The sequence below is a fragment of the Protopterus annectens genome, chromosome 1.part1 (assembly GCF_019279795.1).
Source record: "Protopterus annectens isolate FY-2018-M chromosome 1.part1, PAN1.0, whole genome shotgun sequence".
Classification (NCBI taxonomy): domain Eukaryota; kingdom Metazoa; phylum Chordata; order Ceratodontiformes; family Protopteridae; genus Protopterus; species Protopterus annectens.
Genome location: NC_056726.1, coordinates 462,417,862 through 462,433,670, shown reverse-complemented (window position 1 = coordinate 462,433,670; position 15,809 = coordinate 462,417,862). Strand labels below are relative to the sequence as shown.

General features: G+C 38.5%; 1 protein-coding gene across 1 annotated transcript in view; it reads right to left on the bottom strand.

Annotated features, from left to right (window-relative positions):
- PGBD5 (piggyBac transposable element derived 5) overlaps positions 1 to 15,809 on the bottom strand; it is a 699,910-nt gene that overhangs the window by 293,416 nt on the left and 390,685 nt on the right. Inside the window, exon 3 of the mRNA XM_044076084.1 lies at positions 3,002 to 3,136. Within this exon, the coding sequence (XP_043932019.1) occupies positions 3,002 to 3,136 (135 nt within the window). The remainder of the gene's footprint in view (positions 1 to 3,001; positions 3,137 to 15,809) is intronic.

Genomic DNA, 15,809 nt, shown 5'->3' with positions numbered 1-15,809 from the left:
CTGACAAGCCTGGTCTGCAAGGCCATGGAATGTATCATCATAGAACTCATAAACAAAGACATTGGTAATCTCCAAACTCTGGACCCTACCCAGTTCGGATTTGTAAAAGGCAGATCATGTCTTCTAAACCTGACTGACTTCTTTGAAGCAGTCACCAAAGCCAAAGATGAGCGTAAGGTGGTTCACACAGCTTATCTAGATCTCGCCAAAGCTTTTGACACCACCCCCCACTCTGGAATTATAGATAAGCTCACTAAACTAGGTTTAAATCCCTATGTCACAAGATGGGTTGCCAACTGGCTCATGGACAGAACCCACACTGTGAAAGTAGCAGACTCCACATCCGACTTCAGACCAGTGACAAGTGGAGTACCACAGGGTTCAGTCATGGGTCCTCTCCTGTTTGGTATCTACTTCTCTGAAGTACAGGCTAACACAGAAGGTCTTTGGCTAACAAAGTTTGCAGATGAGTGCAAACTAGGAGCCATAATCAAAACTCCTAACGATGTGGACATACTACAAAAGGGTCTCACTGAGACAGATGCCTGGTGTCAAAGCCATGGCCTGAAGCTCAATGCCAAAAAGTGTATTGTCATCCCCTCTGGTAAAAACTCTGTACCCATGACCTACCACATAGCTGGTAGTCTACTTAATGCCGAAAATGTGATGAGAGACCTTGGGACACAGGTGGACAGTAGTCTCTCCTTTGATAATCACATCGCCACAGTGGTCAGGAAATCCTTCTATGTGGCTCACCTCATCACAAAATGTTTCTCATCCAGAAAAAAGAGGTCATTGTTCCCCTCTACTCATCACTCATTAGACCCATTATAGAGTATGACGCTCCTTTTGGTATGTACCTCACAAGACATCTACAACAACTGGAAAAGCCACAGAAATACCTCACAAAGAGGATTACTGGCCTCAAACGGATGCCCTATGCAGACCGTCTCAAAAAACTCCAGCTTTACTCCGTCGCATATCGCCTACTCAGAGGCGATCTTTGCCTAACATACAAAGCTATGTCAAACCCAGAGCTGTTGGACATGCTCCACTTAAGGAAATCCCAATCCCTCCGAGCTACACGCTCTGGGGACCTAAACCTTGTCACCGCAATAAACAGAACATGCTGGAGGGATAGATTCCTGTCCCAGAGACTTCCCATACTCTGGAACAGACTACCTATCTATGTCAAACAGAGCTCCTCATTAGCACTCTTCAAGAAAAATCTGGATGATTGGATGGGAGATAGGAAATTCACCCCGGGGATTACTTCTGTGGCTCTGCTCGACAGGGGCACAGGAAAATCATTTTCTTGGGTGGTGAAAGCCAGGGTACCTTTTTGGCTAGGCTTATATAGGCCCTAGGGCCAATAGCCTAGTACCCTCCTATGAACCTATTGGCCTAGAGGGTCAAACATGGTCAATGAAAGTACAACTAAGAAAAAGCTAAATGCATTGTGTAAACATAGTTTGGCAAAATTCCTAAGGGCAATAACTTTGACAGTATTCAATATCATGCGTCTCAACCGCTTAGTGCAAGAAATCTAAACAAAGCCAAAAACAGTGTTGGGACAAAAACCCGAAAATAGGGACAGTGTTTAAATATTGCTCTTATAAACTTAGAAAGTTGCTAAAATAACAGGATTTGTGTTAGAATGCAAATTCTGAAAGTTATGAAGTTTTAAACTCAAATGTATGTCATTATTTAGTGACTTCAATCTTCAGTGATTTGCCAGAAAGCCACCAATTTTATGAGGAAGAGACCAAAAATATAAGGCAAAAATCTGGACATTCTGAGAAAATATGAACAGTTGAAAGATATGTTCAATATTACATGAAAAAGGAATAAAGAGAATTAAGCCATAACTGGTGGTGTTACAGTTGGAACTTTAAAGCAATTTGCTGTAAGCAGAATGAAAAACGTAAAACAACTTATGTCATGAACTGCTAGTTGATTGAACTTAATGGATGCGTGTCCTGTTTCCCTCTTCTGATAGTACCTAAGCTAGTTAGTCCTGGGGAGAATGTTTTATTGTGTTGAGGCAAGGCGTTGGTTGTCATCTATTCTTTTTATTTTTTTAATACACTAAAGCAAAGGCTGAGCATAAGGCAGTATTACACACAGCATGCTTGCTGGGCAGGCTAGCAGCCGCCTCTGTTCAGACACAGAGATGTTAAGACAGAGAACTAATGAGCAGCTTGTAAAGAGGATCATTAAGCACCTGATTTGGCCCTCCCTACTGTTTGTGCATCTGCCACCACAAATGGGGCATGTCTTGGTGATGTTCATTTCGACCTTTTCATTTCTATATGCATGAGAGTTTGACAAGTTACTGCTGAAGCAAAAAGTGCTACTACAGTGTGTATTTATTTTGCAGTACTGAGACTGTATTAATTATAAACTGCTGAAAATAGCATACTAAGACAATGGAACTGAAATATAATGGTAATTGTAGTTTAGTTGTTTTTAAACTATTTAAACTTCTTATTCTCAAATGAAATGTTCTAGGTCTTGGCCAAGACAAGGACAAACACATAGGGTGATATGAATTCCAGTAATGTCCTCCCACTATGAGCTAAGGCAATATACCGGAACTATACTATACAAACCTCGGTTTGAGAGCCTCAAGCTCCCTTTATGTACTATGATGTAATACATTTCAGTTTACTCAATATGATTTAAAACACACCTTAAAAAGGTAATTGTCTAGTCAGTATTGCTGAACTAAGCAAGCAAACAGCAATTTCATATTTTTCCTTTATCATATTTTATTAACATGTGAGTCTCTTGCTACTTTTTATAACCAAAACACATACATTTTCTTTGTGCCTAAGAATTAAACTTAGAAAAAAATAAGCAAGTAATTTACTAAAAGTACATTCAACACGGTGCTAGGCCTTTAGGCACTGTGCATCATTAAGTCAGTCTTTACATGACCGTATTTGTGAACACTATAGTAACAATCGGCATAAGCATCATTACTTTAGGTCTACATTACCTGGCAAATGAAACCTGTAGAAGTACACTGCCTAACCCATAAACTGAATTTCCGTTTCTTTCTTTTGCGTAATTCACGCTCTGTGCAGGTGGCAATAAAAACAGGATCTTCATCTATTAGTGGTTCATGTAACACCTGCAAGTAGGGATGAATAAAAAACATATCAGCACAAACTTAATTATTTGTTTTCAAAACCAAATGTAGCACAATGCAAATATCATAAACTATCATCAGAAAGATTGTGACGTTAAAATAAAAAAAGTTCACATTATGTTGAAATAACAGAGTTAGAACAATGACCTTGTTAACAGAAGTGTCAGAATGCTTGACAATGAAATTCTGGAATCGTCTCATTTGTCTCAAGAAAGCATTTTTTTACAATGACTCAGTTTTCGTTTCTTTTCTAAGACATTGCCGTAACCAGAAAAGGTTGGCAAAAGCATGAGTAAGTGATTGTTTCAAGGGTCTCATGGGGTGCTTCTTAAGTGAAGCACATAATGAACGGGTGATGAATAACCTGTGGGGTGCAATCCAGTCCCTTACAAAGACTGATTTGATATTCTGCAACACTTTATTAACTCTTGGATATACCTGATTATAATTATAAAACTAACAACAGATGTGCTTACTTCCCGCCTCTTTCATGTTAAGTTGTTTTGATGAATTAACACAACCATTTCAGTATATTCATTCCTGGCAGCTTCGTTTATGCATGAGTTTTAAGTTCTTCTACTTAGTATAGAGGAAGTGGGAGTGTTTAATACTCTCTGCAGCTAATGGTTCCTTTCTTTTTAGGTCATTTGAGCGACTATTGCTGGTGCAACTGTTAACAGTCTGTTGCTTCACAGAAAAAGTACTATGCAGCTATTCAGAAGAAACAAACAGGGAACATAAACTCATGAAAGGTTGGAAATGTTGGAGCCCTAGTGACATTTTCCTGTAACTAAATGACAGCGTATGTAGAGTTGGCGGGATTCTCAAACCTCATGTACCAGACCATGCACATCCTAGTACAGAGTTGATACGATCACTGAATGCAAAGATATAACTTGCACTTCATGCCTGCTGTGCACCGGAACAGAGTAGTCAGACATATATTTTATTTTATTTATTTATTTATTTTATATTTGTTAACCCGGAAAGTTCGACTGGACACACATCCATTTTCAGCGGAGGCCCGGGGAGAAAAGCTCCAATAGCATGTCATAACGAAATTACACAAGATACACCAATACACCAATATATGGTACTGCAAGCATAAAATCAATATTACACTTCCTGAATGGAGGACTTTGGGGATCGAGGAGCACTAGTGATTACATATTCATAATCGATTACAGTTTACTGACAAGGGGCATATGTTGAAGGATGAGGCTGCACCGGTTTACTATTGTTTGTTCGAACGGCAAAACAATTGCCGTTCAAAACAACAAAAAGTAAACCCGAACACAAACATTCTGAACAGCCACAATGTTGACCCAAATGATCAACACATTTGAGTCAACATTGTGGCTGAAACCATCATATGACAGCCGTATAGGAGCTGATGTAAATCAGACTCCTATATGACATATCATGTTTTTGCAGGGGGGCAAGCCGAACACCCCCCCTACTAATATATTCTAACTCCGAGATCGCACTACAGTGGGGATATGGATGAATTTCCAATCCCCACTATACCGTGATCTCCATGCAGATAGTTGAATACACTTACGTGAATGCACTACTGCATTCACATAAGTGTGTTCGACTATCCCATCCATTTATGTTTTGTGCACGACATTCTGATTTTCGGCAGCAGTGCTGCCGACAGAATGTTGTTCGTACAAAACATAGTAAACTGGCTGCACCACTATTAGGCTCAGGAAAAAGACAACAGGCACTTCGAGAGTGGACATCCTACTGGACTATCAGGCATATTACACATGTGGAGCTCTTTTGCCTTGCCCTTAACCCATTCAGCTGTCTGCTAAACAGATTAGGTCATGGCTACAATTTGGCTCCAAGAAAATAACAAAGTATAAAGACTTCTCATCTTCTCTTTGTTGATGATTTAAAAGTGTATAGCTCATCAGATGAAGAACTGAAAGCACAACTGCAAGTAGTCAAAACTTTTTCAGATGGTATAAAAATGTCATTTTGTCTTGATAAATGTGCTAAATCAACCTTTAAAGCAGGAAAGTTGTAGCACCAAGAAAACATCAGTTTGGGAGAAGAATGTGATACAAAAAAACTTGAGCAAGAGGGAGTGTATAAATATTTGGGAATTGTTGAAGGATCAACACTAAAACGTGAACAAATGCGAATAAAACTTAGGAAGGAATATTTTAGAAGACTTACATTAATCCTGAAAATAGCGTTGATATCTAGGAACAAAATTCAAGCTATAAACCAATTTGCTCTTCCTGTCCTAACTTACAGTTTAGAAGTGATTGACTGGCCCCAAAAGGTGTTGGCTAGATTAGATAGGAAAACAGGAAGGATGCTTCATGTTCACCAAATGTTTTATAAAAATCACTGCATACCAAGGTTATATATTCCCCTGTTCTGAAAGAGGTATGAGCCTCCTTGAAATTGATTACTGCATACATATCTGTTGACCTCACAAGTCCCAAACATAGTGACAGTTTTGAAACATGAGGAGAATAGATCTAAGATGACTTCCCTCCTTAGTCTAACAGAAGCATATTGGCGTCAAGCGGGAATGGAAATCAAACCAGAAGGAGATAAAAATCAGGCAGCAACTGAATGTGCCAAAAAACAAAAGAAAGAATATAAGGTGAAGGATCAGATGGGGAGGCAAGAAATGTGGAAATGCATCAATATAGAAAACTCCTGGAAGAACCTCATGTTGATCAGGATCGAATGCAGGAATAGTTAAGGACAGGTGAATTCAAACCAAAAAAATGAAAGGTTAATATTGGCGGCCCAATATAGTGGGTTACATACACATTGGTTTACAAAGTCCATTGAACATGAGGGAGAAACAGACAAATGTAGGTTTTGTAAAACAGAATTGGAAACATTTATATACCTCGTTTCTGGTTGTGACATCCTAATGGCAGAAGGACTGTATTCTCAAGGGCACAATAATGTGGTGAGACTGTTGCACTGGGGATTGTGAAAACATTATGGTACTGAAGTGGATGAAAAACACTGGAAACATGAGCCACAAAGCATCATAGAAAATGATGAAGTCTACATCACATGGGATCACCCATTAGATAGATGTGAGAAAACCAGATATGGTGGGCCATGAAAAGAACACAAAAGTAGCACTGATCATCGAAATTGCTACGTCCAGTGACTACATTGTCTTGCGTAGAGAGAGACATAAAGTTATAAAATATCAGGATTTGCAGGCAGAAATGACAGCAATGTGGAAGAAAGATACCCAGACAGCTCCAATAGTAGTAGGAGCAATGGGTCTTATAAAAAAGAATCTACAATTGTATTTAGATATGTTACTAATACATGTAACTCTATATGAATTGCAGAAGGCGTCATTACTGGGCACATTACAGGTGCTACAAAGAGCACTTCTGGCTGACATCAAAGATTGAAACAATACTAATTTCATGAACTTTAATCGTACTTTGACTTAGGGATGGGGTCCATTCCTGAAATGGTATTAGAAACCCAGAAGACTTGGAGAAATTAAAAAAGTGAAGTACAATAATTTGGATTATCAGGTGGTGGTGGTGAGGCAAGTCGGCCATCAGTGATATTGTAAAAGAAAGTGCTTTCAGGCTCACCAGTAATGGCAGGGGAATAGACTATTAGATCACCAGAGTTTTTCCTCCTACACGTCTGTATGTTGAACATTCAGTACCATAGCAGAGAAAGCACTTTGCTCTACTGGTTTAGTGAAGGGGAAATTTTTTTTTAATGAAAGAAATATTTTACCCATAGAAAGGGTCACAATGCTCACTTCAACAAGTAACCCAACATAATCAAACCATAATGGCTTTTGTTCCACAACAGGAGTTAAACCACAGCTATTAATAAATATATACTGAAGGATTTCAGACTGTACAAAAAGAATAAAACTGAATCCAGCCAAGATTGACTGATGGCTGAGAGGCAAGGGCTACACTTTGTATTTCTGGTCCTGAACCCCTAACAATGTAATGTAATTGGTGGCTAATGGGAAAAGGTTTTGTCTATTTCAGTCTACATATGAGTGTCAGTGGCCTGCAACTTCTTATAGGTTCATAAGGCTCTACTTGGCTAATGACCACTATAGTCTTTTTAAGCCTAGCCATGCATCCCAAATCTCTAACAAGTTCTGGTATCCCTGATAAGTTTAAGCAGGGGGTTTGGAGATGAAACATTTATAAGCAGGGGCATGGGAAACAAAGCATTTCAGGTTGCCTGTGTCCAGTAGCGATATGGGTGCCAAACCAGGGATGAATTTCCTGTTCTTGATCCAATTGTCCAAGACACTCTTGAATCAAGTTAGGGAGGAACTCTGCTTGACATGGATGGGGAGTCTGTTCCAGAGAAGGGGTGGTCTCTGGGATACATACCTAGTTCTCCAGCAGGCCCTATTTGTACTGGCTCTAGAAGGGCCAAGCACAATGACAGGTTGGTATACATATATGTTTATTAAGAACTGTTATATCACTATTTTTACATTCCTAGTTATATTTTTATTATAATAATATAGAATTATTAAGCTAAACTAAATATATTTTCCCTTTTATACTGCTTTTGAAATAGGACTACTAGGAACTGAATTGCTCGTTTGTCTGTAATGCATTCTACAGTTTTTGTATTACATCTTTTTCAAGTGATGGGAAAATTAATTCAAATTAACTGCATAGTTAAATGTTACTGGTCGATAGCTTTGCTTGTACTTTGACTTTTTCTATGTTGCCTGTATTTGCTACATACCTTAATGGGACGAGTGCTACTTGTTGAAAGAGTCACTCAGCACAAGCCTTATATGCTATTTTGTGACTTTGCCAGTATTCTTTTAACATTGTTTTAAACCTTATCCCTAGTATGGTCATAGTATTCTTAATCTGTTTGTTCTAGGGAACACACATTTCTCTCATTCCAGACTGAATGCGTACTCACTTTTACTTGCCCCTATTTGTCATTTTGAGCCCTTGATGATTTACTACCTGTAGTACTATAGTTTCTTTTTTTTCCCTACATAATTGTGCCTTAGACCTCATGATGAAGTGTTGTTGCATCTCAGGCTCTACTTTGCAAGTATAATTTCATTAACGGCCATTTCTGCCGTCTGCCCTATATGCTATATTTTCCTACAAAGTTATAGTATTTCTCTTTCCAGCATACCTACAGAGTGCAAACCTTACTTTGAGTGTTGCAATTCCATGTGCTGAATGTAGGTGTTATTTTCACTTATGGCTGTGTCTGCTGTTCAGCCTACTAAGCTTGTAGCCTACCTAAAATGCAATAGAGTTTGTGATACATTTTTTTCTCATTTCCCTCTGCATTTCCTGGTGGTACTTTGTTAATATGTTTATGAGTATTCAAATGCTGGTATAATTTGTCACATGTATACTATGGTTTACAATTCACATTATGAATTCTTGTCTTAGAAATACTTAATTGCTCATACCCTGTACCTATTTTACTAGGCATCTCTGTTTTATAACAGGTGCTCATTTTTCACTCTCAATTCTCTGTAATTGTTTTCTAATTCCCCAATCTTTGATGCTATATTGTGAAACCAACCCCTCCTGAAGCCATTGCCCTGCCGGAAGTGGAACAGATTCTCCTTTGCACCTCAGGGATTCTACATTCAAACATAGTGTCTATAATAAAGAAAGCAATGTATGTCTCTTTTGTAAAACAGCTGTTACACATTAATCCCAACTCTAGTTTGTAATTCTTGTAGTGGGAGCACCCTGCTAGAGACAATCCCGGTCACCTATAACGCGTCCTTTTCTAATACATCCCCTCTACCCCTCCTTGCTGCATATTAGCTAGTCCCTTTTCCCATTTTCATTTCTTTTTCCTTTCCACCTTTCTTCTTCCCATGCACTTGTAATATCTTGATAGCCTTCTACTACATGTTTCTATATACTCTCCCACAGGTTTGTTATCTCTCTAAGTCCATACTTGTTAAGACCTCGCTCCTCCTTTAGACAGTTTCTCCATAGACCTGGTCCACTGTATTTTTTCAATTATATTTGCTCTTCTCTAGGCTACACACTATTCCCTGGCTTCTGATCCCCCCAGTCTACTTTATAGTCACCCCTGTTCTTTTCTGCATTATTTCTTTCTCACCTCTCACTAGGTATGGTGATAGTTTTTTTCACCTTCTTTTCAGCCTTCACTTTTAGACTGGGCACAACCCGCTACAGGCTCACTCTGCTCCCCTACCCTACCCCCATTCCCACCCAGACCCATTTCAATTACATTTATTCTTTTAGTTAGCCACACCCATTTCATCTAATCAGCCAATAACAACCCTTGCTGTATTACAACTTCCCTCCCATTATCTCTACTCATATCAAAATCTTCTACAACCCATTCCAATTAACCTCCCTGTTTACTCCTTTCCTTGCCACACCCCTACGTCCTACCCTTCCTTATTCTAGCACTACACTATACAACTCTTAACATGTTATATTGCTCAAAACAATATTTAACTCTAATCACCCTTACCACCACCCTTCTATGGCTATCACACACCACCTCTTTCCTTATGATACTCTTTTCTCCATCTATAATATCTCCCACACTTGCCACAACTCCTCCCACTTTCACTAGCAGTTTCTCCAACATCTCACCATCCTTATTCAACCACAGTATTTATCACCTAACAAAGTTAACATTCTCTGTCATCAGCATAAAATTGAAGTTAATATACTACCGATCACCTAGCCCTCTCTCCTTACCCCTATCCCTGTCCATCCTTGCCAGTCTTTTTCTAACCCTCCCCCAATGTGGTGACATTCACCTTAACCCTGGTCCTATTAACTGCTCATCCCATAACCTATCCCCTAATACCAAAAACCTATGCATAACAACTATCAACGTACATAGTATATGTAACAAAACCACTGAATTCCACTCCTGGCTAGCTCAATACTCCCCAGATATTGTAGCACTTACAGAAGCCTGGTTAAAACCACACAAAGCCGACAATGAAATAACTCCCCCTGGATATAACATTCTTAGAAATGACAGACCACACAAAAAAGGTGGAGGTGTTGCATTATTATTCATTGATTCTCTGGTCATTACTCCTTTCTCTAAACCCATTCCTAAATTTGGTAATATGGAATTACTTCTAGCAAACCTTCACTTAAACAGTAGAAAAGAGTTATGTATTGCCACACTCTATAGTCCACCAGGGCAAAACATATCTACTCTTGAAGACTTATTATCCCGGTCAACCCTAAACATTTCTAATGAAACCATCATTCTGGGTGATACCAATATAAATTGACATTCTCTTATCTCTAACACTCCCTCTGATAGTATTAACTTGCAAAAATTTACTCAACTCATCACAGACCCCACACACATAGGAAATAAACACACCACTTCAACCCTAGACTGGATATTCATCTCCCATCCTCACAAATGTACTAAAGCTGGAACCCTTCCGAATACCCTTAGTGACCATCTCCCTGCTTACACTCATAGATCCCAACTGCATGTAGGCAAATCACACTTTCTAAGAACAACTAGAACTCTTATTCACCTCAATCAACAGCTACTTATAGATACTCTAAAAACCCCAAACTGGCACCCAACCAAAATACTCCCTTTGGATGATGCAGTCAACTACTTTAATAAAATCGTCTTGACACTCTTAAACAGTCTTGCCCCCCACACATGCTAAAAGAACTAGGATCAACCATGCTCCTTGGCTTACCAGATAAACTAAACAACTGCTTACTTCCAGGGACAAGGCCTGGAACGAGTGACACAAAAACAAAACCCCACAAAACGAACTCAAATATAAGCAACTTCGTAATACTGCAAAAAAACTTGTCATATATGACAAAAGGCGTTATTTCTCTACTAAGCTTTCTACCCAACAAAACAACGTCAAACTGTTTTGGAAGTCAGTCGCCTCTCTTCTAAATCCAGGAACCCAGCAGAACCCTACCCCCTCTCCATATAAAGACCCCCAAATACTGCCCAAGCTTTCAACTTTCACTTCATCGATACTAATCAAAAGCTTGTTAACACCCTCACTCAACAAACCTGGAAATCCAACAACTGTAACAAAAATAATAATCACACTGACCCAGATGCAAATCCCAACTCCCCCTCTAACTGTAACTCCGACAATAACCCACCCACACACCCTTTTACCATTCAACCTGTACCCACCTCTCTAATATGCAAACTACTCTCCAAACTGAAGCCATGCGCCCTTTCTGCAGATGGCCTTCCTGCTGAATATCTGAAAATAGCTACAGATTCCATAGCTTTCCCTGTCAGTATCCTTATAAACTGATCCATCTCTGAATCATATGTCCCACAACTCTGGAAAAACTTCATAGTTACTCCCCTTCATAAAAGTGGCAATATTCAGTGACCTCTCAAACTATCAGCCCATCTCAATACTTCCACCTCTATCTGAAATTCTAGAAAAGTGTATCCATTCACAACTGCTTAAACATCTCACTAACAATAACTTGCTAGCACCTAGCCAACACGGGTTTCAGCCTGCACATAGTACTACTACAGCATTATTGTCCTTTACCAACACTGTATACAGAGCTATTGACAATGGTCTACTAACTTCAGTCACACTATTAGATTTATCAAAAGCTTTCAATACAGTGTCCCACCCAAAACAACTATCACAACTTAAATCCATGCACTGCTCCCCGTTAGGTGGCAAAATAAACAATCCGATTACCTTATCAACAATACAGGAGTCCCTCAAGGGTCTATTCTTGGGCTCTTGCTCTTTAATATATTTATTAATAATCTCCATAAGGCCGCTGAGCAAAGTACAATCATTCAGTATGCAGACAATTCAACTATTATTACTTCTTCCAACCAGTTCTCAGACCTTCATGAGTTAACACAAAGCATTCACAGCAATAGAATCCTGGCTTAATGAAGCTCAATTGTCACTCAACCCCCAAAAATCAAAACTTTTACTATTCACACTCAAACCTCTAATTCTAGACTTTAAAATAGTCTCTCAAAATAATACTGAAATCGAAATCGTAAAAACATCCAAACTTCTTGGCATCACAATTGATGACAAACTCTCATTTGAAAATCACATACTTAGCACAATCAAAAAAAAAAAAAAAAAAAAAACATTTTAAGTTAGGCAAGCTGTATAAGCAGAAACTATATCTGGACACGCCTACCAGGTTAAAATTAGCAAACAGTCTTCTTCTCCCCTCCTTCCTCTATGCTAGCCTTATTTTCTCCAACTACACTCACACCTATTAAATAAGTTACAATCTTATTATAAAATAGCAACATTTGTATCCAATGTGCCAACTTGTACGCACCACTGCCAGGCCATTAAACCTTTAAATTGGTTTGAATTCCTTCATTACTTAAAATACAACCAACTAACCCTTACCCATAAATTACTTTACAACCCAAATTACTGCCCTTCTCTTCAGTCTATTATACAAATACATACCCAAACTCAGATTCTTAGGTCTTCAAATAAACAACTCCTGGCCAGTACCAAACCCAACAAAAGAGCTGGTCAATGTCTATATTCCCATGGTGTTGCCAGATTATGGAATGCTCTCTCTCCATATATCACCCAACTAGACTCTGTAAGAACATTCAAAAAAGCTCTGAAAGACCACTTTCTAAATACCCATATCTGCTCAGGTAACCTCATGGCTAAACCACCATAAGGTTATTCCAAAGTCTACATTCTTCTTATCTTACTGTTATTAGCCAGGTAATTATTAACTAAAATTGTTTAACCATTATACTACTACAGTATATTTTGTTTTTTAGAGTAAATGTATTCAATTGCTGTTTTTAATTTCTCAGTACTGTACATGCTTTTTTTTCTGCCTCTTAACATTATACTTCGTTTCTTTTTTATATTACTATTGTAATTCTTCTCTGTGGAGCTTTTCTCCCCAGGCCTCCACTGAAAATGGGACCTTGGCCCAGTGGACTTTCCCGGTTAACAAATGTCAACAAAATAAATAAATAATAAATAAATAATTATACTTTTTCATTAAAATTGCTGTTAATCTTGCAGCATATAAAACATATGGAATGGAGTGCAAAACTGCTTTCATTAGAAAGGCAGGGAAACTGTCAAAACTAAAACTACATGTGCTCCTCAAACTGTAAACATACCTAGATTCGTCACCTTATTTGGGCACTTGCTTGTTAGACTCATCCCTCCCACCTCCAAGCTAAAACACTCTGAGAAAGAAACAACATCATTCACTTTTGAAGTCAAACAGCAAGAACTTTCTTGCTCTCTTAAGGAAAGAGAAGGAGAGAGAGAGAGAGAGAGACAGAGAGAGACTTAGGTTGATACTACCTTGCTAGACTGTATAGGTGGACTGGATTTCTGAACAGAGCTCAGATTAGATCCTATTTGTGTGTGGAATTAATGCAACTGCTGTTTGGACTCCTAGGCAGATACTAAATCAGTATATCTCTTTAGCGACTTGTAATGGTAGATATAGGCAAGCTGTTAGATTTTATTCTTTACATCACCTGTCTGTTTAAACGTGCCACTTTTGTATTTTATTTACGCATGTTTAAAGATGTTTATATATTTAGTTCTACAAAGTGCATTAATTAATTTTATTTATTTCAGGTAAAGAACTATATTATTCAGTTTTACGTAATTGTTATTAATTACCTATATATTATTAGCTTAAGGGTATGTGCACTGGAAATTTAAACATAACTGCTGTCTTTTACCATTTGAAGTACTGCTCAGGTTACTGATACCATATACATATTTAATGAATGGTTTGTTTTAACAGTAAACAGTAACTGTATTTTTGGAATGCTGGTGTATCAAGTTGGTGGCAACATTGCTGTAAAGACAATAAACAGGGTGCTACCAATGAAGATATCATTAACTCTTCTGGAAAATATCCCATGTTTGTATGCATGATAATCTTGGTCAAGTTTCAATTATTGTTGGTAAAACTGCACTGGAAAGCATTGGGTTCAGATGGAGTTGGGTGAAATCCTGTGGAGTCGATGATTATAACTCTGATCTGTAGCTACACAGTGTAACACTTATTTGGATGTGGCAGGTATTGGTTATTACCCAAGATAGCACTATGTACTTGCCATATATTCGTAAGGTCATTTGCTCCTTGTATATTGTTTAGTACCAGTGGTGCAGAATGAAATCTAGTACTATCAAAAAAATGACAACAGCATTGTGGACCAAGAGACCATGGCTCAGACTCCTCACATATGATTTGCAGCATTGGGATATATTGAATATTGGACCTGTATAGCACACAAAACAGTTTTGCTACTAGAAAGTGTGTGTGTAACCTTGTAAACCCAATGTAGAGCTACAGTAGTGTATTTTGCACAGTGCCTATTTAATTTTTTAGACAAGAACAGTTAGGAAACTGACTACAATGAGCTATATGGAGTGCAAAAAATGTCATCTTAAGTGAGTAAAGAATGCCTGTATGTTCAAGGATGAGTTATACAAGTCTTGAGTGCAATTATGATTTAATTCACTGAACCCAGAGAAAGCCTGATAGCGAGTGTGAGTGCAGAGCTTGCAACAACGCACCACATTCCATCTTCAGATTACTTCAGAGTGCAGCCTGAGTTAAAGATACTAGAGTTGAAGATGAAAGGCCTGGAAGCAAAGTGGCTGAAAAATAAAACAGTTTCCAGGCAGGACAGGGAGAAAGAGCAAGAAGAAAGGCAGACGCAGTGCTAGCATGAGAGGGAAATGCTAGCCCTTTGTCAAAGGTATGTGAGTAACTGCAGTGAAAAAACAAGCCTTGGATACCAAGGTCAGTACTAAACTATTTCTTCAGTATAAGGAAGGTAATAACTTTCATAATTGCATTTGAAAGTGTGTGTAATCAGCATCAAATAGGACATGGGCAATGGGTAATATTTTTACTCCTCTAATCAAGGGTAGGACAGTGCATGCATTAAATAAGATGACTGGTATAGACTGATGTGATTATGGCAAATTAAAAAAATGTTTTGTTTGAATCCTTTAAATGTTTTAAACTTCCTCCAAAAGTGTACCAGAAAAAAGTTTTGGAGAACACAGGAGAAAACTGGATGACTGTATCAGTGATTTCTTTGCAGAAATAAACACTTACTTTCATAAGTGGGTGAGTGGATGTCAACTTACTATTTCTGAAATGCTGTAAGATCTTATCATCAGGCAGCAAACACACAGGACTTTGCCTGAGGCCACAATAATTTAGCTATCAGCTCAGAAGTCTACCATTGTTGAGGAAATGCCCAAAAGAGAGATCTCAGTCTGTCTAGCAGGGCACAACTGCACAAATGGGGTCTTCCAGCAAAACATATGAATATAAGGAAACCTACAGGGCAGTTTAAACCTTCAAAGTTGGTGTCACAGACAAAGAGGGAAACCACTGGTAGGAGAATACATTAGTAAATTGGAGGAAAAGGTTTCCAGTGTAATCAAATGGGGCATGTGTGGGGAAAAGGTCCACAGTGACAGGTGGAAAGGCTAACAGAGTAGTTGGTGGTTGTCTTGAAACTGGATCTGTTCTAGATTATCACAAGGGCTTGTAGCCTATCATAAGCGATGGTAAAGGGGCAATCACTAAGAGTCATACTATATCAAGCTTTAATACTGCTATAATTGTCCACTACAGTTAGAGCT